This window comes from Rosa chinensis, chromosome 6 (genome assembly GCF_002994745.2).
Source record: "Rosa chinensis cultivar Old Blush chromosome 6, RchiOBHm-V2, whole genome shotgun sequence".
In the NCBI taxonomy this organism is placed as follows: domain Eukaryota; kingdom Viridiplantae; phylum Streptophyta; class Magnoliopsida; order Rosales; family Rosaceae; genus Rosa; species Rosa chinensis.
This window is the reverse complement of record NC_037093.1, coordinates 54,104,027-54,127,289: the sequence shown is the minus strand read 5'-3', so window position 1 is coordinate 54,127,289 and position 23,263 is coordinate 54,104,027. Positions and strand designations below refer to the sequence as shown.

The window sequence follows — 23,263 nt, the reverse complement described above, 5'->3', positions numbered from 1 at the left end:
TAGAAGATACGATCTTTTTTTAGCTTGAAGGTTTATGGTATTCAACCCTCACTTTCATCTAATTACTTAATAGGTAAATTAGAAATGTAGTAGTTGAGAGTAAAAAGCTATCATGAGATTAATATGACAATATACCTAAAAAGAAGAAGAAAGTAATCCAAGAACAAGAAACATACCTTACAATTAGATATCTTTCGAGAATATAGAGAGGCACCGAATGTGAGCCTAAGAGTGAAAACACAATAACAAATTTTTTTTTTCCCATTTCTTGACCCCATCTTGAATATAATCCTTTTCTTTTCTTTAAGAACATTTCTTTAGTTGTTCTTCATAGACACAAGCGAGAAGTATCATACCTGCTTGCCCCTCGCCCTTTCTTTCAAGCAAGAAAAACATTTTCTCCCAGTGATTGAATCCAAATCTCTTTCCATCTTTTGAAACAATAATTGACCCCATCAAGGAAAAGAAAATTGAAATTCTATTCGAAAAGAAAATACCTACATATAAGGAAAACAAGAATTGAAATTTGTGCTGGAAATGAACTACTTGTTATAAAGTAGAGATAATATGGAGAGAGAATAGAGAAACAAAATGTAGGAGGAGGTAGAAGCCTTCTCATTCAGTCTCATTAGCCTCCTTTATATAGAGGTAGAGTTTACATCAAAGTACATAACTAATGAGTATTTACGTGGACAGCCATATAGATAATAATATTTACAACACTCCCCCTTGAATGTCCACTAATGAATGATGAAATTGGACGCGCTTATTGTTGCCTCGTTAAAAACCTTGCCAGGTAACAAAAAACCCAATGGGACAAAAATAACTCTGGTCGAAGGACAAAAAGAGCACAACGCGCATATGTCCTAGGTAACATGCTTCTGGATGCTCCCCCTGATGAGAATCTTCCCCTGATTGTTGCAAGCCTCATTTATGTATGCAATAAGCTACATGTACCATGTATAGTGGTTTGATGTGTCTATCACTAAAGTGAGACCATGTGTGCTTTGCATATGGGGGCTCATCACAAATTTTCATACCTGCAAAGTTTAAGCAATACCAACAAAACTAGACGATTTTCAATAAGCCTTACCTCATTTGATAAGGTTAGAAAACAATCTCATATGCTTAAAATCATACACAAAGTAATAGCTAAACAATATAAAGAAATTGACACATTTAACTTTGTATATTTTAAAACATTGAAAAATCATCATGGCATACCTAGCCATGCATATCAGTATCTTTGCGTATATAAGCTCTTCAAGAGCTCTAAGTAATTCATAACTTTGTGAAAGTTAGAATATGTTGCAACATTATAATAATAATTAGAATTCGATAGTAGTCTCGTCATAATACTCATTAAGACAATTTAGATCTCGTTGACTAGAACGAAATGAGTACATATGAGCTAGCTTTAGACTCTTTGATTCCATCAGTGAGCTTCAGGCTCTTTCAACTTTTCATGGACTTGCATTTGAATCATTCATGTATTTGAATCCCTTGAGGATTTGATAAGCAATACGCTTATAATGACACTTTACTTTTGATATTTTGCTTTTAGCAATGTGTCTTCATAATATACGATGACAAAGTGCCATAAATCTCTCATCAATATAATAGCTATATGTAACACTGTACTTATAGAAAATTGTCATTCATATAAGGGAAGATATTCATAATCTCATGTCTCTATATATAGACATTGTGTCATAGTGATTTATCTTCACTTTTGATAAATACCTTTTTGTACCATGTAGGGTTAAAGGTCCAAATATTTCATCACGTTTCAAATTCATTGGAATTGCCTCTTTCCAATTTGGCCAATAATAATGTCGAATTTTGTATGAGAACGTGATTCAATGTCATCATAGCCCTTGATAATTTTGGTAGCTACCATAGATAATATCAATCATCGATGATCATCCATTTTGTGATCCCACTATTCTCATATGCATGCATTAGCTATCCATATAGCTTATTAATATTGGGTACCCATGCCTCTTCTGGGGCTTTCATCATTTCTCAATAGACTTGTATCTCTTACAGGGCAGTCATATCGCATGGATGAACTTATTTAGAGAATGTGGATCTTTTACTCATAACCTCATCTATAGTGTTAGAGTGATATAGAGCTTTATGACCTCTACTTCACAGTAGTTACAACTTTGGAACCTATAGATATATCACGCTTCAGGCGATTGACATATTTGATGAAATGTCCAACCATGACATCATTTATAATAGCTTTTGCAAGCTTTATTTGTGCAGCCTCGTTAGGAGCGCTAACATTTTAGTATGGCAGTCTTATCAGGAGAATCATGCCATTTGGACCAACACGTTTTCCATAATTCGAGTGTGGTCTAGACTGCTTGTACAATATTTTTGCTTTTGGGAATTTTTATCCCTAGTATGAGGATTGTATTTAGCACATGATTTTGTCACTTGTAAACCAATTCACTTTAGAAGTAGTGATTAATAAATCCTTCGTACTTTATGTATGAGGCTCAATTTGAGACATGATAAATTTACTGATTCATGCTCAGGCATGAATGATAAATTACCCGTCGTATTTTAGGTACGAGGCCTAATACGAGAAATGATTAATTCACGCCGTTCATTAAAGACACTCTTTTCTACCCTAACGGCAAGAATATTGTCTCATTGAAGTGACAAATCATATGTGCAATACTGCTCATTGACAAAATTCCTCATTAGCAAATTTTGCAATCACTATTGTTTAACACAATAATATTTGAACTCGACAATAAATCTCATTGGAACTTGTTGGTAATCTTACACAACATGAATGACCAATTTGGTCATGCCAAATTAATGTATTTGGCTTGGTGAACTTCTGGTTCATAACCATATATGCCTCTTATTGTTGTGTAATATAATCCAAATGAGAGAGCGGATGTTTTTTCCAATATACACCACGGACTTTAAGTACTGAAGGTACCAAACACAAAGACATCTCTCATTTTGGTAACATAAATGCGAGCTCTTCTAGAGCTATCCACCAAGATCTATAGGATCTGGGATAGATTACCTTTACCTTGGTAAAGATAAATGTTGAGAGCTACTTATGATCTTTAGAGATCATGCGTATCATTGCAGCACATATTTTTCCTTCTTTCTTTCACCAAATTTACTTAGAAGGAAACGATGCATTGGAATCTATAAATGTTAGAACTCTAGGTTCTTAACAAGGCGACATCTTTGAATTTCATGTCACAATATTTTACTCGAAACTTCTAGTATCAAGCGAGTGGCTTGATAAAAATCCGCTGTAGTATGGAGTGCAAAACATGCATATACCCAATGTTTAATTCCATCTCACATGTAGAAAGCATTCCCATGATTTTTGGGCACCACTTATATGGTCTTTTCATTTGCCATTATTCTACTTCTTGTGGTTATGATTTAGCCATTTCAAAATTGGCTTTATGATACAACCCATACAAGATGGTAAGCTCTTCCAACATATGTCTCTTTTGGAGGTGCATAATGCAATTATACTCCACTAGATGAACTCTTCCGGAGTCATCGATCAATCAGATCTACAAGACCTGAGATTATTGTTATTACCAGAGCTTTAAAAACCATGAACACGATCGCATTATGTTGTTGACACAACGTTTTCATAAATGGGATGTGTCAGGATTTAGAACTTCAGGTTCTTGTACAATCTCATGTTGAAAAACAACTTACTCGAAACTTTAGGTTCGAGGGTGACACATACTAGAACTTTTTCATTCTTGATCCACTCGAAACTTCAGGTTCGAGTCTACACAATTAGAAGCTTCAGGTTCTAAGAGTGGAGTGAACTTCAGGTTCACATGTAATTATAAGAAGAGAGACTGTACGCCCATTTTCATGTAATACCAAGTTGAGGAACTTCTAGTCCTGTTATAATCGGGAAACATTAAGTTTCCATCATATATTTACTCGTAACTTCTGGTTCGAGTTTTACTAATTAGAACTGCATGTTCTAAAATATGGTATTTACATGTGACCATCTTGTAGTAGCATCAATCATGACTATAACTTATAAATGAGAGATTTTATATCGTCATGTAGTGAATATGATCATTGAGGAACTTCAGGTCCTCATGTAATTAAGGATCAAGGAACTGCAGGTCTGACTACAGGTTCTGATCTCTTTTAATTACAAAAATTCACGATCACAAATTTGGGGTATACTCATACTCATTCGTCATAAACCAACGGTTAAATATCTGCTTACTTTTAAATTGGTGTCAAAATAATCCCCTCAAAACTTCAGGTTTGAGGTTGACCCAGGTTAAAACTTTATGATAAATTGTCTATATATTCACTCAAGACTTATGGCTCGAGTCTGCACAATTAGAACTTCAAGTTCTAAGGTGGAATGCTTTAAGCAGGCATAAAAGAAGAATGTATCAATCGACATATGAAAATTTACTCGAAACTTCTAGTTCGAGTTGACATAAAGTCAAATAAACTATGAATGAATTATATGTGTAATCGAAGCTTCAGGTTCGAATTTTTTTTCTATGAACTGCAAGTTCAAAGATTTTGTAATTTGAACTGCGGGTTCAAATAAATTTGGTGCTCGAAACTTCAGGCTCAAGGTGACTAAAGTGAATCTTCAAGTTCACTTTTAACTAATTTATTTTTTATACTCAAAGCTTCGGGTTTGAGTTTTACTGTTAGAACTTCAGGTTCTACTATAAAATTTTGAACTTCTGGTTCAAAAATATTACACTCAAAATTCATATGTTCGAGGTATAGGACTGCTGGTCTGTATGAGTAACAAAAAAATAATTTAAAAGATAAGTACTGTAATGAAAGTACATAATAAAATAGGAAAACTGCAGGGAAAATAAATAGATAAATTATGCAATAAAGTTAATTGTGGAAACTTCTGGTTCCATTAATGAAGAAATACACAGAACTTCTGGTCTGGTTAACTTCACTAAATGATAATCTTTCTTCGCTCCTCTAATCACACAAGAACATAATTTTATCTTGTGGAGAACATAGCCTCTAGCTTTGGCCAAGTGTTCAAGATTAACTTCAAATTCACATTATCGTACAGAGGAGGGAACCCCAATACCAAATTTTTTTTTTTTTGAGAAACTTCCGGCCTCTTATAATTATTGGGGATCAAAAATATGTGAGTTCATATATTACGTCGAGGATCTTCTGGCCCTCGTTAATTGCATAAGTTGTGAGAAAATTTCATGACCCTAGAGGAACTTCAGGTTCCCATATGATCAGGGATCAAGCAACATGCGATTTTGATCATTGTATAATTTTGAGGAACTTCTGGCCCTCTGTAATTGAATCAAGAGACTTCAGGTCTCGATTATTTTTATTACAATATAAGATGGTCTGATCAAGCAATAAATACAGAGGTTAAAATAAAAATATACCTTGATAAGTTAAGCTCACCCGTACTGGGATTGTAGACCAAAGGAAAACTAGTCCACTATTTCTAGAATAATCAATTGTTTTGATAAAGAACCAAACAAATTTATTTCCTCACCGAAGTCTGCAACAGTTATCAACTGTGTGTTCTATCAACCAATTTAGTTAATAGCTCTGTTGTGTACGACTTAACCTTGCATATGTAAAAAGATAATCAGTAACAAAGCATATATGAATTAAATAATTGATATGCTGTAGTAATGAAATATATATATATATATATATATGTGATAGAGAAAGAACAAATCTATTTCGGATGATTAGCTAGCTTTCTTCTGTAGAATTATAGATCCCTAGCCATCGGCAAAAATCAGATCTGTAACTAATTTATTTCCCAAATCGATGCATATCTGGTAGCTAATATTGTAGCGGCTGCTGTTGTTATACTCCATTGAGTCTGTATCATCAATTGAATATGACTCCGGTCTGTACAACCGATTACCAACAGAAAGAGGAGAAGGATCATGATAACCCATTCAACGTCTCTTTCAGATTTTCTAGCAACATTATTAAATCTCAAACCATAAGGAAAAAGAATAAATATGATAATGTTTATGGGAGACGTATCAGACTTGAAAACAAAACAGAAGAAAAAAAATGTCCTTGTGCTAGAGATAATATCACATATTTATACGACTATAACCACAATATATATATAAGAAATAAACATATGTATATAAGTATATGAAGCAAGAATCAATGGCACCCTTATGATTATAAGATTGATTAAGGGCAAAGTGAGGTGCGATTCCTATATCTCAAAAATGGAATATAGTCAAAGCAAACGCATAGCATATATAAGGAACAGTGTTCGTGGCATTGAGTATCGGCTATATACATATGATGCTGAATTATCTTTATAAAAACTGATATGCATAAATGACATAGATCATAAATAAACTCATAGATCATAAGTTATAGTTAATACACTATGCCAAAAACTTCATCACACTACACTTTTTAGACAACGAAAAAAAAATTTCCGTTGTGTGATCACTGAAACTGCTTCACACAACAGGTTTAATGAGATTTGCATTGTATAAGGAGGTCGTACATCAATTTTTTTGGGTCCAAGATTATTGTACAACAGTTTTAAGGATTTGTCTGTTGTCTGAATGTAAAAAAAAATTCCCCCTCACCTTGCTCAAATTTGGGTCGAAATTTTGACTCACCTTGCACAACAGTATTGTTGTATATGTTGTATGAGAGTAAGTTGCAAAACAACATACAACGCATTTTTTTGTTTCCGTTGTGCAAGTTTGGAAGAAAATCACATGTACCCCAAAATGTGAGTGAGTAGCCCCAAAAAGGCCAATATTTGAGTGAAATGCTGGTACACGATTTAAGCTCCTACAACGGAATGACTTATTTGTGTTGTCTGAATGAGAAATGTATGTCCCTAATGTCAAAACTGCTTCTTTGATTGCACATAGGCGGGAATTTTCCCTCCTTGCTGCTTAACTCAAATTTAACATGTACATGATCAGACAACTTAATTTCATACATGCGTTGTGTGAAAAAGTTAAAAAAAAAAAAAAAAAAAAAAAGCCCGCCTTTAGTTAGGGCCTTAGTGACTTTGTGTCCCCACTCGGCTTGCACAAAGTAACTCTACCTTCAGGCTCCTCTTCTTGTTCGTGTCTAACTCTTAGAAGCCAACCATTTCCTCTCTCATCTCTCCTCACCTGCAAACCAAAAAGGAAGAAACCCAAAGTTTTGATTCTAAGCAACATCACCACGAAGGTAACTCCCTCTTCTCCTTCTCTAGATTTGGTCTCTTCGCCCCATTCTACCATGTTTTAATTTCCTGATTAGGCTAAAACGCCTGAAACTCGATCTGACCTAAAAGTTTTCGACTAAAGCTCGCCTCTCTCTCTCTTCTGCAGCCCCGCTCTCCTCTCTCTCTCTCTCTGTGTCTCTCTCTGGAATGGCCGCACGACGCCTTTTCTTTCTTCGACGGTGACGCCGTGATGGACTGATGGTGCGTGGTGAGTCTGGGTTTTTGTTTCTCTTAATTTATGCTTCTGGGTCTTCACTCTTCAATCGATTTATGGCTTCCTCTTAATTTCTTCTTCTGGGTATTCAATTTTCAGTCTTCAAGTTTGGGTTTGGCTCGAACTCTACTAGGTGAAGCAGCTTCGATTTCAGTTTTCGACTCAATTTCGGAAACTTCAAGCTTGGTAAGTTGCTGCCATCTTTCTTGCTTCGATTTCTGGGTTCGAATTGCATCTGTTACTTTTGCTATACGCTATAAATATGACTGATATGAGATTAAAATTGGATATGTGATCTGTTTTGTCCTTCTGGATTTCTGGGTTCGAATTGCATCTGTCACTTTTTGCCTTTCTGTTTTGACTTTTGACTTGAAAATTTGAAATTTAGTTGCATTTGTTGGTTTCAGCTTTGCTGTTCATATGTTTCTGAATAAAATTAGATTTGTTTAATGGTTTTCGCCTCATAATAATTGGGTCCAAGCTCTGAATTTTTGTTTAATATTGTAAATGCACTACTAGATATTGAGATTTATATAAGTTCTACCTGCAGGTGGTGTGGTTGAAGGTTGAATTATGCAAGCTGCTGGTGGATAAAAGATCTGCTGAACTCAAGTTATTAGTTTCTCTCATGTTATAGTTTTTTAATACATGTTCCTTTTTTGTAGTGGTCCTTATTGGCTTATTCTAAATAGCTTTTCATCTTTTAGTATTCTTTTATTAAATTATTTTTGTTGTGGTGATCTTACTCCAGAAAATAACAAGTTGCCAGGCCAAATGACTTCCATGATATTCCCAAATACTTTCTTGAGGTAATGCAACGAGGTAGGATATGTAATAAGTTGTTCGTCATGTGCCATGGTTGGCTAGTTTGTATGATTTGCACAGTGTATATGAAATATTGAAATGTCTCATGTTATACAACTTATATTCATCAAAAACTCAAGAAGTATGATACAAGTGAACTAGAGTCTATATCAGAGAAATAAAGAGCAAGCAGGAACATACCATTTGTACTTTTATATCACCTGTTTGAACAGTTTGCCGTAAAATACTTGGACATTCTTCTGTTATTAGAAATACTGTAGCATTTCATTACCCATGCTCAGTTCTCAACTGATATGGACCTAACACAAGTCCACAAAAATATGGATTAAGTGCGCTGAAGAATCATTTCAAAAATGTGTCTTACTCATCTATCTGACAGTTCAACTTGTGAGATATACATCGCTATCATCATATCTAAGAAATGTTAAATTATGCATGTGAAGTTGTCAAGGACCTTCTAGATATAATAGTTGTTTTTATAACTTGCATGCAATTCCACATGTTGTAGCTATGGTTAGAGATGCTGACAAGAAAAGCCCAAGAGAGGCTGTTGAGTCTGTCCTACAACTGTTGAAGGTAATTACGTTTTAGGTAGTTATCATACCTGCATGAGCAGAGATATATATGGTTACCAAAAACAGAACTTTCACTTGGCCTATATGGTCATACAAGCCTATAATTGGTCTCAAAAAAGTTCTTTCCAAACTTAATAAGCAAGTAAAATTTTGTGAACTTATTCCTTGTCTTGCTTCTGTACTATGCACGACCTTTCTTTGACAGTAAAACACTCACTTTTCTATATATTATTTAATTTCCTCCGCCATTAATTTCTAAAGGTTTATTCTAACTCTGTTTTTTGTTTTGTACGAACATTACAATGACAACAATGGGAACTCTTATTCTGATGTGTTCTGGTTTTCTTCATTAATTCAGTCTGTCGGAGAACTTGAATTTGGGCAACAGGTTTGTTTTATACAAAATATCATTGATTCAATTGTGCCTGCCATACCTTGTCTTGCAGTTCTGTATGAACATTATGTTGCTCTACACACGCACACACATATGTGCGGGCGCACGCGTTTTTCTGTAATTTATATTAAATTCATTTAAATGAACACTGGATGTGCATGTGTGTGTGTGTGTGTTTCTGTAATTTATATTAAATTTATTTAAATGAACACTGATTTCACACCCTGGATAACAGTTGATATTACTTTCAATCCAGTGTCTACGTACTTCGTCAACATGAAAACTAAAAGGCCCATTTTGCTTATATGCTATATTTGTTTGACCGCTTACAGTGTTTTGGTTGTTTCTTCACTCCATGCAAGGTAAGAGGTGGATCTGATTGTGAGGATGAAGTTCAGAACCAGATTCTCGTGACCACTAGCAAACGAGTATCGATTAAAAAAAAAAAAAAGAATAGCAAGTTAGTAACTCAATAAATAGGTGTTAATGATTTTTATGCTCGACTGATTCATAAAATTAATGTTTGCTTGCGGTTCTTATTTTCATTATTCCTGGTTGATTTTATAAATGGTAGGAATATATGACGTTGCTTAAAGGAAATTGGGATTATGAAGGATTGACATTGGCTGTTAATACCAATTCATATTTTCAATCTGTAGTGCTAATCATAATGAATATGATTATAATGGAGTTTTGGGTGAATTGATTGTACTGGATACTTACTTATTTTCTGTACTCTCTACTTGTGTATTTTCAAGTTTGGTAATTGAATGGATAGAGCATTGTTCTGCTGCAGTTTCTAGGTATATATTGAGTCATTGATTACCAGATTTTCACCATGGGGGGAGCTCGTTCTAGGAAGAGAAACCATCGAGATGATGAAGATAGTTTTCGTAGAGGGATTTCCAGAAGGATACATTGAATGAGGAGGAAAAAGGGAGGGGGTTTCTCGGGTACATTGATCTATAAATCTGGAAGAAGAAGTGGTGGAGAAGAAGACCCAGCAACAACAATAACCACAACAACAAGGAGGTTACTAGGAACAGCAGCAGAAGAAGATCATCGTCCAAATCCTTTGCTCCTCTGCTCGAGTTGGTCAGTTTGTCGAGGTCTCTTCCTTATTCCTATAATTCATCATTAATTTCTGCTACGTCTCTATTTGGTTTCCTAGGATAAATAAACAACTTAAAGAATGTTTATAGAACTGGGTAAACATTGATTTCTATTTGAGGTTTTAGATTGAGATAAAGTTTTGATTTTTTGTTGTTGTTCTGAAGCTGATTTTGGTTTTTGAGTTGCAGGGAGGAATCCAAGTTCTAATAATAACCAATCTTGGTCGAAATCTACAAGGGATTCTAAAAGTGGGCCTTGAAGAAAATCGATGTCAATGCTATAGGATATCGTTACTGTTTTGTTGAACTTCAAGTGTGTTTTGTTGGGTTAAGGATTATTCTTTTATCATGAGCTGAAATTGCAGTTCATTTTCTAATGTATACCTTGTAATGTTTGTATGCATTACATAGATCATCTGTATGCATTAATAAGATTGATTATCTATTCACCGGGTATTTACATAGATCATCTAATTGGCCACCTCTAATTCTTTATCTAACTTTTTTTATTTTTTTCTTTGCAAGAACAGAAGTTGGAGAAACTTCAGGAAGAGGATCTTGTTGAAAGGCTGTTCAAGAAGAAACAGATCAGGATCAGGTTTCCTGAATGGGGAAGAAGTGGGAGATTTGCTCCATTTGGAGGTAAGGTGGGTTTACATATTTTGTTCACAAGTAAAAGTGCTACAAGCCATTTTTTTTTCACCTTAAAAAGATCTATTCATCTGCAAATTGTGTGTATTAATTGCAACCATATCTGTGGTCTACCAGGTGTTGTTTAGCAGAGCAAATCTCACAATTGAAAGAGGAGAGAAACTGGCCATTATTGGGCCAAATGGATGTGGCAAGAGTACTTTGCTGAAACTAATAATGGGTTTACAAAAGCCAATAGCAGGTGAAGTTCTGCTTGGGGAGCATAATGTCCTAACAAAATTTTTTGAGCAAAATCAGGTGTGTACTGCCATTACTATTTGCAACTTTGAAATAACTAATAGCATGGGGTTTTTTCTTAGTAAAAGAGGAACCGGATCTGTAAATTTCCTTGTCAGAATATATTGTTGGTTGACTTAGCTTTTATGGGATACACGTAACATGCTTTGTTCGGAATTTTATGTTCAAAACTACTAATGTTGACTCCGTATCTAGTTCAGTGATTTTAATTTATATAGGGATCTTTTGTGTTAACTGTAAGTTTTTGAGTCCTAAGCATGGTAATTTTATTTAACCATTCATATGATTCTCAGTGGCATGCCTTTGCTTCTCATGTTTAGGTATAAAAATCTGGCAGTTAGTTAGTTTGGTATGAAAATCTGGCAGGTACAAAAATCTGGTAGAGAAAATATAGTCACTTGACTTAATTTCTCATAACTTTGTTATTATGTTCATGCCTCATTCATCAAAATGATTAAGTAAACCCTTTGATATATTAAATCAATTTTAGTGGGAGAGGAGAGGCAGCAGCCGACCCAAGCGGATATCGATCAAGTGCGAAATGAGTGGGGGAAGTTTGTTGTCAACACATATGTGCATGAGCCTTGAAGTAGTGCGCTTGTTGCCGGTACAATTTTGATATGGAAAGCATCTTTTTTGTGCTTCTCTGCTGGTACATTATCATGCACCATGTGGCATGTTTTGGAACAATACATATATATGTATCAGCTTTTTGATGTCCCAAGTAGATGGGCATGCACTAGAATGCTTTTCTTATTTGAAATGTTGGCTTCAATGATTAGTGGTTTGCAAAGTTTATATTTGATGGTTGGCAATGTTTATATTTGATGAACTATTGTTCATTTGGTAAATGGATCAAATAAATGTACAATTTAATTCAGGAATGGAATGTTCAAATAATCAGACAACAGAATAGAGATATAATGACAACTGCCCGTTGTCTGAATGGCCAAAATTGGGACAAACACACTGCAATCGTTCATATCACACATCAGTTTTTAACAAATCAGTCTCTTCTAATTTATACTCACACAACAGAAGCAATTAAACTCTGTTGTCCAAAAACTAAATCAGACAACAGTTGCAATTGAACTCCGTTGTCCCAAATGTTGATCATACAATAGATATAGTCTAAGCACTGAAGTTTGAGGATCAATCAGACAACACAAAAAAATAAAAGTATGTTGTCTGATATGCTTAACATACAACAACTTGAAACCAAGCACTGTTGTCTGAAGGCAGCACTTCAACTGCTGCGCAGCTGCGCATGGCATCTGCCGAGCCATCTATCGAGCCATCACACAACAGTTATAACACATACCCGTTGTCTGTTTGTTTATCAGACAACTGTGTTCCACCGTTGTCTGAATTTTCAACAGACAACGGCTCGCTCTACAACGGTGGCACTCCAAATCAGACAACAGTTTCTGTCTGTCGTCTGATAAGGATTTTGGCATAGTGATAGCAACAACGTTGCACCATAAACTCGTGGATCATCATAGAGTTTTAAAAAAAACCAATAGCAGAGCGTGCTGATAACGTGTTATAAAGTAGAGATAATATGGAGAGAGAATAGAGAAACAAAATGTAGGAGGAGGTAGAGCCTTCTCATTCAGTCTCATTAGCCTCCTTTATATAGAGGTAGGGTTTACATCAAAGTACATAACTAATGAGTATTTACGTGGACAGCCATATAGATAATAATATTTACAACACTACTATTGTAATGAGCATATCTAGAAATATATACTCAAGTCAGTAATCAAAATATAAAGTAAGGAAGAAATTAAGGACGTAATTGATTATGATAATTAAAGTCCAAATGAATTGACTTTTTAGCTTAATATTTCAAATTCAAATGGATGATAAGATTAAGCAAGATACTTTTTTTGACTCTCCATAATTAGAAGGACATATTAGGTATATCAAAGAATGAGAAAAACTATTAATTATAGACATATACTCTATATGGAAGGTTTGCTTATGTAGAATGGGTGTAAATTGAAAGAAAAATATCTATGGGTTTTTCTCAATAGAAGCTTATATTTTTGGATTTATATCTAATTTTCTCATATATCTTTAATATCTTGTCAAAAGTTATAAAGTCTTAAATGTCTCATACCTATGTTATTTATTAGTTACCTATTCTAAATATATCTTATTTAATGTCATGGCTATGATATAAGTTGTTTTATGCTACGAGGTTTTTCAATACCTTGTTAAAAGGTTCCATGAGGTTAAATTCCATGTACTTGGATAATTATTTGATTCACAAACCAAATATAAACCATATTGGAATTTAATTTCATATTACATCGTTGCGAAGTCCATGCATCTCTGAATTGTCGTTCCATACAAACACAAACATGAAGCAACAAATAGACAAGCAATTAGGAAATTTGAAAATATAATGAGAGGCTAGAGGGAACCCCCCCAAATTAAAAGGACAGGAGCGCCCTCACTTCGATATATAGAGGAAGTGCGCGTGTGTTGAAGATATATGATGCCATGCACCTATTAGCGAGAATCTCTTGGGAAGTCCCTTCTGTCTGTTTGCTTCCTCCTCTACTCCTAAAAGCCTTGCAACATTTCCCATCTCTCAATCTCTCTTTTCTTTTAATTTCATTTACTCTCTCTTTAAATCTCTCGCCTAATCCCTCCACCGCACCCAGCCTACCTTAACCTGCTTCCTCTACTCTCTACACCCAAACAACACCCTCACCCACACCCAACATCATCATCATGTCTTCTCATTCCACCCACCACCTCTCTCTCTCTCTCCCACCTTCTCTTTCGCTCTCTTCATCTCCTTTCTCCAACCACAATCAACCTAAACATTTACCGGGTAAGTCTTTGCCCATTTAATTAATTGAATCTTTCATAGTCATGTACCTCTGTTTTCTCTATCTCTTTCTCTTCTCTCAGCTGTGTTTTTAATTTCCCTTCTCCTTCACTCTTTTCTTGGTTTTGGATCTTGATTTTTCATCCCCATTTGTTTTCTTTGGTTGCATGCATGATTCAAGGTCTATCTTGAGAATTGATCATCATCTTATGAACTCCGGCCGGCTTGGTTTTTCTTCTCTTTGTTTGTTTATCTGTAATTCCGGCCGTCAGAGTTTTGTCTGTGTTTCTTTATCAGAGAGAGGCCTGAAACATCATGTGCTTCTGCTGTTGAATCTTGATTCTCTCTCCAAGTCTAGTCTCCTCAATATTGGCAACCTTGTGTATTTCTCTATCAGTAACTGCCACCTCGGGCACCGTTAATCATTTATATTTCCACCCTTGTCTTTTCCATTCACAATCACCCCCCTTTTCATTTTCTTAGTTAACTACAGGTTAGAAGTGAATTGTCATTTACCAATCTGTACCATCGTTTACAGGTGGTCTTTGGTTGTTTGGGTTTAAAGACAAAAGGGTTCTTCCCTCAATCTGCAATGCGGTTTCCAAACCTCGCACCAAAGGTAAGTATTCGATTCTTTTCCATTTCCACCTTTTCAAAAGATAAGCTAAAATTTAAAGTACCTCTTTACTTTTTTTCTTAAAAACTTTCTACCATATATCAAATAAAATTACACACTCCATTCTTTGTCCAGATTATGCAGACGTGTTGCAACCAGTGATAAAGTGGCGTAAGAATCATACGATCGTGGGGGATGACACACAAGAAGATGAAGAGGCTCCTCCTACCAAGGTCCTTAATTGATTACTCTAATACATACTTAACAATCTTTAAATTTGGCCCAATTAAGAGGGGATGAAATCAGCTGTCCCAAATACACTATCTCTTTCTGTTCCATGTATTCATTGGTTCACAAAAATTAAGAAAATATTTTCTTGTCCATTTATTATTATTATTGTTATTTTAAAAAATAAAATTAGGACGACGACTCTGCAACAACCGAGATCATCAAGGAACATGTGGACTCCATCAAGTCCATGCTGTCTTCTATGGAGGATGGGGAGATCAGCGTATCAGCGTACGACACCGCCTGGGTTGCTTTGATTGAAAATGTAAATGAAACTGATTCACCTCAATTCCCTTCCAGCCTCGAATGGATTGCCAACAACCAACTCGAAGATGGTTCTTGGGGCTACGAGGACATCTACTCCGCCCACGATCGGATCATCAGCACCCTCGCCTGCGTCGTCGCTTTGAAGTCGTGGAATCTCCACCCCGACAAATGCGACAAAGGTAAGGGATCGATGCAAATATTAACACTCTCAGTTGTTTGCCATCTTTTTTAGGCCGACGATAATATTAATCAATTTGGTCATTGCTCTTATACAGGAATGAAGTTTTTCAAGGAAAACCTAAACAAGCTGGAAGAAGAGAATATCGAACACATGCCTATAGGGTTCGAAGTTGCGTTTCCCTCTGTTCTGGAAATAGCTCGGAGCTTAAACCTTGAAGTGCCTGATGACTCTCCTGTGTTGCATAAGATCTATGCCTGCAGAAACTTAAAACTAACCAAGTAAGTTTTTACTTTTATTCTTTTTTTTTTCTTTTCTTTTTTTGGGTTTTCTGAAAAGTAAACCTTATCCATGCAAGTATAGTATAATGTGGTTCCCCGTCTTTATATACGCGTGTAATGATTAATGCTTGTGGGTGTTGGAGTAGGATACCCAAGGACATACTGCACAAAGTGGCCACAACGCTTCTTCATAGCGTGGAAGGGATGGCAGGTGTCGACTGGGAAAAGCTTCTGAAACTCCAGTCCCAAGACGGCTCGTTTTTGTTCTCTCCGGCGTCCACTGCCTACGCGGCTCAGCAGACCAAGGACGGAAAATGCATGTCGTATCTGTCCAGAGCAGTCCGCAAGTTCAATGGAGGAGGTATGTAGGTTTTACTGACTCGATTTACTGCATGCAAGCCAATTGTCCAAGCCAAACTGTCACTTATCCAGTATTTGGAGCAAAGGACTTGATGTTCGTTTTGTCTTGCTTTTCAGTCCCTAATGTTTACCCAGTCGACTTGTTCGAACACATGTGGGCTGTGGATCGGTTGCAGAGGTTAGGATTGTGCAGATACTTCGAGCCGGAGATTAAGGAGTGTATGAACTACGTTGCCAAGTACGGATCCCGACATGCAGTAATTAATGACAAGTTTGTTAACTAACGCACGTATGTATATATTAGCTAGTTTTCTAATTAAATTTGGGCAATAATATCATGAAGGTACTGGACTGAGAAAGGGATTTGCTGGGCGAGAAACTCAGAGGTTCAAGACATCGATGACACAGCGATGGGGTTCAGACTGCTCCGGTTGCATGGGCACAGAGTGTCAGCCGGTGAGTTTGTTTTAGGACAGGTTACAAGTGTAAATACGTTAAAACTTTATCCATTTTTTGTATTTTGTTTTTTAGTGAACAGACTAATTAATTAGATTTGTGTTTTATTTTTATTTTTAATAAAGGGTCAGTGAGGTTGCCCTCTAGCATTGATTAATGAAACTATCGAATACAAGGGGGGGGGACATTGAGCCTAAACCCCTGATTACAATAATTATCTAGTGAACAGACTAATTAATTAGATTTGTGTTTTAGTTAATTTAATTTGGTAGTATATGGGTGGTGCAGATGTGTTTAAGCATTTTAAGAAAGGGGACGAGTTTTTCTGCTTTGCGGGACAATCGAACCAGGCTGTGACCGGAATGTACAACTTGTATAGGGCAAGTCAGGTGGCGTTACCGGGAGAGAAGATACTCTATGAAGCCAAGGAGTTCTCGACAAAGTTCCTTAGGGAGAAGCAAGCTTCAAACGAGCTTCTAGACAAGTGGATCATAATGAAGGACTTGCCCGGAGAGGTATATCAAAATTGCATGTTTTTAGTGCTTATAAGGACAATTTATGAGGTCATCTAGCTAGAGAGATTATTATAAGACAGTTACAATTCACTATAGTGATTATCCTACAAACGCTTTTTATAAGATTCTAAACTGAGACGGGCAATATTGAAAAAACAGGTGGGATATGCCCTTGATGTTCCATGGTATGCCAGCTTACCTCGACTAGAGACTAAATTCTATATCGAACAATATGGTGGTGAAGATGACGTATGGATTGGCAAGACTCTCTACAGGTATTATTTTCCTTCATTTCTTCAATAATTTCACACTATTAAATTCTTTCTCTCGTCCTATGTTTTGGATCGAGTACTGTATTTAGGTAATCAAATAATTTCACACTATTAAATTCTCTCTCGTCCTTTGGGGCAGCTTCTTTGTGATTTATTCTTGCAATTTATTCTTATTTTTGAAAACTTTGATTCTAACGAATGTTTACTTGGTTCTTTGTTTGTTCACTTTTAGTATGCCCTACGTTAACAATAATGTGTATCTTGAGCTGGCAAAGCTAGACTTCAACAATTGCCAAGCACTACATCTCAGTGAATGGGACAACCTTCAAAAGTAATCAAACAAAACCTAATTCCTTAGTGGTCATTTTTCCTTTTCTTTTTGAACTAGTTCAACCATTGTTTGGAATCCAGTGAATAATGAAATTAAATGTCATATCGATCATACGTAATGCAGGTGGTACGGAGAATGGAAAATTGGAGGCTATGGACTAAGCAGAAAAAGTCTCCTCATGGCTTATTTTGTTGCCGCAGCAAGTATTTTTGAACCTGAAAGAGCAAATGAGCGACTCGCATGGGCTAAGACGGCCTGCTTAGTTGACACGATTGAGGCTTATTTTAAGAGAGAAACTTCTCGTGAAGATAAGAAGGCATTTGTTGATGAGTTCAAAAACCTTTCAGATATGCGAGAGTATGAAGTTGCAAGGTAATAATAAACTAGTACAAATTCAATGCATATGCAATTATGAATGTGAACCCCCTTAAAGAATATTGAGAAGGCTTCTATTATTTACTTTTGTTTTGTGTTATAGGAGGTCGAATAGGAACAGGACTGCCGGGCAAGGAATTGTTGGGGCTTTGTTGGCGATGCTAAGCCAACTCTCATTGGGCACAATGGTGCTACATGGCCAAGACATTACCCAATCTCTACGTCAATCTGTGAGTTCAGAATTGTTATTCTAGTAACACAGTGCCAATCAACCTGTAGAATATGATTCAGATAAATATCACGTCTATATATTATAGTTCCACTAATACTATTGTTTTCTGTTTTCGATATTATTTTTTTGATTAAATATAGTGGGAGAAGTGGCTACTGAAGTGGCTAGAGATAGGGGGAAGGCATCAAGATGAAGCTGAGCTACTAGTAGAAACGATAAATCAAACCGCTGGCCTTTCACTAACTGATGGGTTGTTGTCCAATAATCCAGAACATGAGCTGCTTTTTAGCCTGACTAACAAAGTTTGCAATCAACTTCGTTTTTGCCAAAACCAAAAGCACCAGGTTAGATATCATTGATAGGGACTATCTATGTTATTTCGTTTTTTTTTTGGGTCTCGGACTGTCTATGTTGGATTGAATGAATTGGCTAGTACTTGACATATTTTCTTTTTATTGTTTAAGATGAACAATAATGGCAGCTGCGGAACAAAAATGAACATGACTGCCAAAGCAATAGAATCAGACATGCAGCAGCTTGTGGAATTGGTGCTAAAATCTTCGGATGGCATAGAATCCTTAATCAAGCAAAGCTTTTTCTCAGTAGCAAGGAGCTTTTATTATTCGACCTACTGTGACCCTAAAATTATTAGCCACCACATTGACAAAGTACTCTTCGAGAGAGCAATTTGATGAATGTTCAGAATGTAAAATTTGTCTCATTAGGTCATTGTAGATGTTCTAGCTAGATCTCTTTCTCCCATCCCGCCTCCTCCTTTCTCTCAGTTTCTCTCTAGGATCAATGTTATTCTGAACCACAGTTTGAATAAAATTAAATAGTTTGAAGTTTCTATGTAGTCCACAGAATTAGTCTTAATTAAGTACTCTCAGATAATATTTGATGGAGGCTTCTAGACTTTTAATTTGTTTTAATTAGGGAGGCTTGGAGGCCTATAAACTTTTGCATTATTATGTACACAGCCCAAATGATTGTAAGTTGTACAAAAAATATATGAGCTTCAAGACAGAGGCACAAAACACACACCCTAATGATTATAAGTTATACAAAATATTTAAGCTAAAAATATAGAGGCACAAAACACAGAAGCTGATGATTGACATATCGAATGAGTGAACCATCCTTTTCTGAAAATCATACCCGTGGAAAACCAAATTAAAACTCGTGAGGGAGAAGAATACTTATAGTTAAGCATTTGCAAGGTGCAGAAGCAGCACTGATCGCTCTGAATGATTATATTTACAACATATCAAACACGGCACAAAATTGAAAGAACTTGAAACAGGTATTCTAAAGGACCCAACACAATTTTACCCCTAACTTTAAAAATATCCCAATTCAATGACAATCAGATTACATGTAGGATGGTTTGAACAAATGTAGTTAGCAGACAAATACAGATGGCGAACCCACATAGACTTGTTTTGTACGGAAGTTGGTGCTTTTTAAACGTGTTGGTGTAATGGTTTCCTCCTAGGTGTAAGCAAGTTAACAATGGCAGACAGCGTTGCATACTAAGACATGATGAACCAGTTTGTGGTCTTCAACCTCAAGTGGAAATTCATCAAATCCCACATCCTGATATTTGGTATTGTTGGACAACCACTTGCCCGAAATGTATAGTGTGTACATATATCAAGCTAACACCGTCACTCATGTGCAACCTTATCTTGCACATGAAGAGTATATATACTGAAACGAAAGACACTGAGGATTCAAATCCAAGACATTTTCCGGCAAATAAGTCTTACAAAATATTACACAAGCGTTGTAAACCAAATACTTGTAGCTAAAATGAGCTAACAATTATTACCTATAGCTATAGGCAGCAAGAACTATAAATAAGAAATTACTTTTAGCTGCGCATGCTAGGGGCTACCAAAGCAAGGCAAAAGGAAGAGAGCTAGAAAGCAACGCACATATATACATGGTTGGGCAGGCATCATGATATCTCTGCATTCTCTGCAGGGTAAACTAAATCATGTAAAGGGTCTGCCAAAAAAGCACTTGACGATATTATGAGATTTGGAAGTGGAAGTGTGATACTCTGATCTCAGATATTCCATGACAAAGTGGAAAATAAAGACAAGGTGATGGGCTTTGAAAGAAAAAGCGGAGTACCAGACATGAAGATTTTGAGTGTCAGGAGAGAAGAAAGAAAGCAAATGACTGTGTTTTGGATAGAAACCAATTTTGGCAAAGGGAGATCCCCCCAATCTTCATATCACTGCTTTTGTGATTTTGATGTTTGGTTCAGTTCCTAGATCACGACGAGGGCACGTGCGGCAACTGCACTGCTTCTTGGTGGTTTAAGAAGTGACCATGATGCCCACAACCCTCCTCAAATGGTGGGCCGGCACCACCACAAGCAAAAGTAGTAACACTTGAAAAATAACAAATTTTCATTAGGTGATACGAAGATTGATTCAGTGACTCTCTCACGGCTCCAGAAATTTCAGCGACACCCCGTTACTTTTAAGAATGGTGACAGCCTGACAGGGAAAGGTCGCCATTTCCTGTGGACCATTCCATCAGAGCAGTACGCATTGACAACTTGGTTGGACACTAAAAAGAAAGGGTGGCGAACGAACTTCTAAAACGAGATGACTAACAAGTGGATGACACTGTAGCGCTGATCTTCACTCTAAAATAATTGGATCCTCCTCAATTCCAAAAGCAAAAAAGTTAATGAATGGGTTTGACACGTCCCGTATTCGATTTATCCATTTTACTGAATACAAGTGCTTTACTTTGAGTTTTACTGTCTTTGATATCTATTTACGGTTTAGATGGTTAAGGAGTTAACTTTTTATGGGAAAAAAAATTGAGAAAATTTTCTTCACTAAAGTTGTAGAGTACATTAAACTGAGTCCGTGGACACGTGATACGTTTAAATCAGAATTCGTATGGAGAAATTATGAGCAAAAATATAAAAGTTACTGTTCTGGGTAAATTTCTATAAAAGGAGAAGTTACTGTGGTAGGTTTCCATTTTCGGAAACCTACCCCACGCCATTTTCTCACTCTCTCTCTCTCTCTCTCTCTCTCTCTCTCTTTTCGACCCGTATTTATTTTTTCAACCGTCCAGTCACCTGACAGGGCGCCACCTGTACGGTTTGGACCGCATCCTCCTCCCCTTGAAGTCTATGGCGGTGGTTTGTAGCGATATGGCCAGAGGAGAGAGAATCGAAGGAAAAACCTAGCTGCGTATTCCAATCGTCGACGATTTCTCCTGATTTTGGCCACCTCCGGCGACGAAACCGATAAGGTTTTGAAGCTCTTGAGGCGTACTCCAATCCCTCCAAGTCTCTTGATCCAATTTGAAGTGTGGAGAACGAATCGAGGATTTGAAATTCTAGGGTTTCGAATTCTGTCTTTTTCCTTTCAAGCTGATTTTCGGCCAATCAAGGTAATTCTGGACTTTGTTGTAGTTGGGAAAGTTGTTGGGCTTGTTGGATTTTGGCATAGGTATTGTAACCCAATTTGGGGTTAGCTGGCCCAGCTCTACCACTGTTGGTGGCGCATGGAGGGTGCGTAGGGTTGATTTTGGCCTTCTATTTTGAATGGTTGATCTGTATTTAACGTATAAGACTTGTAGATATAATTTTAGTGAAAATTGGAGTCGTTTTGATATCTATCGCAGGTTTCTGAAGTTCGAAGTTACGATTATCGATTTACGAGAATCCCACTGTTGGATTTCTCTCGGTTCTGCGCTAGAGCTTTTAAAATTGACGAATTGATAATAGTGGTGAAGTTTTGGTCGAATCCAAGAGGTTGAAGCAATTAGGTTTTTGGGTCGGAGATTAAGTTTCGGTTATTGTCCTTTATATTCTAAATTCCGAACCTTGAGTTTTTATTTACAGTTACCGTTTTGTACAGGATTTAAGAAGACCCTACTTTGAGGAGAATTCCGACCGATGGCAGGATTAGCCGTATATTGTGAGTAGACACTTTCTTTTAAAATATATGCATGCAATAATTCTTTTCATAAATGATGGTTTTATTTATTTGAGACTATATTTTGGTTTCAAAATATGAAATAATGTGGTTTATTGACTTGGGCTTACGGTTTTTGTTTTTGGAAATGATTGAAAATGGCTTGTTGGTTTTAAAGTTATTTTGAGTTTTTCGACCAATCTTTCAAAATGTGGACGTTATTGGAATTTATGAATTTCTTTGCTTATTTGTTTATTGACTCGAGAATATTTTGGCGTGTGGGACATACCTTTGATTTATTAATTTTATCACGAGATTTTCCTGTAACACTCCAAACTGCATCTCACCATGCTTGAGTACGTTACAGTGCCGCAAGTTTCTAAAACATAAACTGAAAATATGATTTACATTCTAGAAATTCACTAGGCAAATTTGTTTAAAATAAATTTTTCATAAAAGTACACAACGGAGGCCTTTACAATTATTTTGAGGTGAAAACCTTTCTAAAACTTTAAATTGAAATGTTCGTCTAGGACCTAACGTTGCAAACAATTGGGATATGATGAACTTAGCATACAACAAGCAAATTTCGACAAGTTCCGGAAATACAACTTTAAGGAACAAAAATAAGATTGAAACCCGGAACCTGATTTTCGTTAACATACACTACCGAAACCCGCACAAAACTCAAAATCCGGTGCACAAAACTCAAAGAAATACATACATAATATCTGATGGCCAGTCCCGTGGACCAACCTCAAATAAAGTCATCACTAGGTAAGCGTAGCGAAAGTGTCCACTTACACTATATCACCTAAAAATAGTGCCACAACTCAGAGGATGTCAGACACCATTCCGTCCATACGGCCCATCAGGAGGTTTAGGGGATCGAAGCCTAAGGAATTGCTATGTTCCACTCATTCTCATGCCATTAGTTACCAAACCATGCAACTCAAATATGCATAAACATTTAATTA

General features: G+C 36.3%; 1 protein-coding gene and 1 long non-coding RNA gene across 4 annotated transcripts; both read left to right on the top strand.

Annotated features, from left to right (window-relative positions):
- The first annotated feature begins 7,082 nt into the window (after window positions 1-7,082).
- Window positions 7,083-12,012, top strand: LOC121050249. 2 transcript variants are annotated; one of them, XR_005802467.1, is made up of 9 exons: window positions 7,083-7,215; window positions 7,359-7,460; window positions 7,566-7,652; window positions 8,017-8,078; window positions 8,218-9,254; window positions 10,057-10,369; window positions 10,562-11,019; window positions 11,141-11,320; window positions 11,811-12,012. It is a non-coding gene; the product is annotated as an uncharacterized LOC121050249 (long non-coding RNA). The 2 variants fall into 2 exon arrangements; XR_005802466.1 differs by having other exon boundaries at window positions 8,218-9,720.
- Window positions 12,013-13,847: 1,835 nt separating this feature from the next.
- On the top strand, window positions 13,848-19,159 carry LOC112169264 ((-)-kolavenyl diphosphate synthase TPS28, chloroplastic). Of its 2 annotated transcripts, XM_040509323.1 has the most exons (16): window positions 13,848-14,165; window positions 14,701-14,781; window positions 14,914-15,011; window positions 15,200-15,297; window positions 15,367-15,512; window positions 15,609-15,792; window positions 15,939-16,153; window positions 16,270-16,390; window positions 16,496-16,608; window positions 16,897-17,123; window positions 17,283-17,398; window positions 17,628-17,726; window positions 17,850-18,098; window positions 18,205-18,331; window positions 18,474-18,677; window positions 18,798-19,159. In XM_040509323.1, exons 1-16 carry the CDS (start codon window positions 14,063-14,065, stop codon window positions 19,023-19,025), a joined length of 2,409 nt encoding a protein of 802 aa, XP_040365257.1. In that variant the 5' UTR covers window positions 13,848-14,062; the 3' UTR covers window positions 19,026-19,159. The 2 variants fall into 2 exon arrangements, with proteins under 2 accessions (XP_040365257.1, XP_024162045.1); XM_024306277.2 differs by having other exon boundaries at window positions 15,200-15,512.
- Window positions 19,160-23,263: the final 4,104 nt, after the last annotated feature.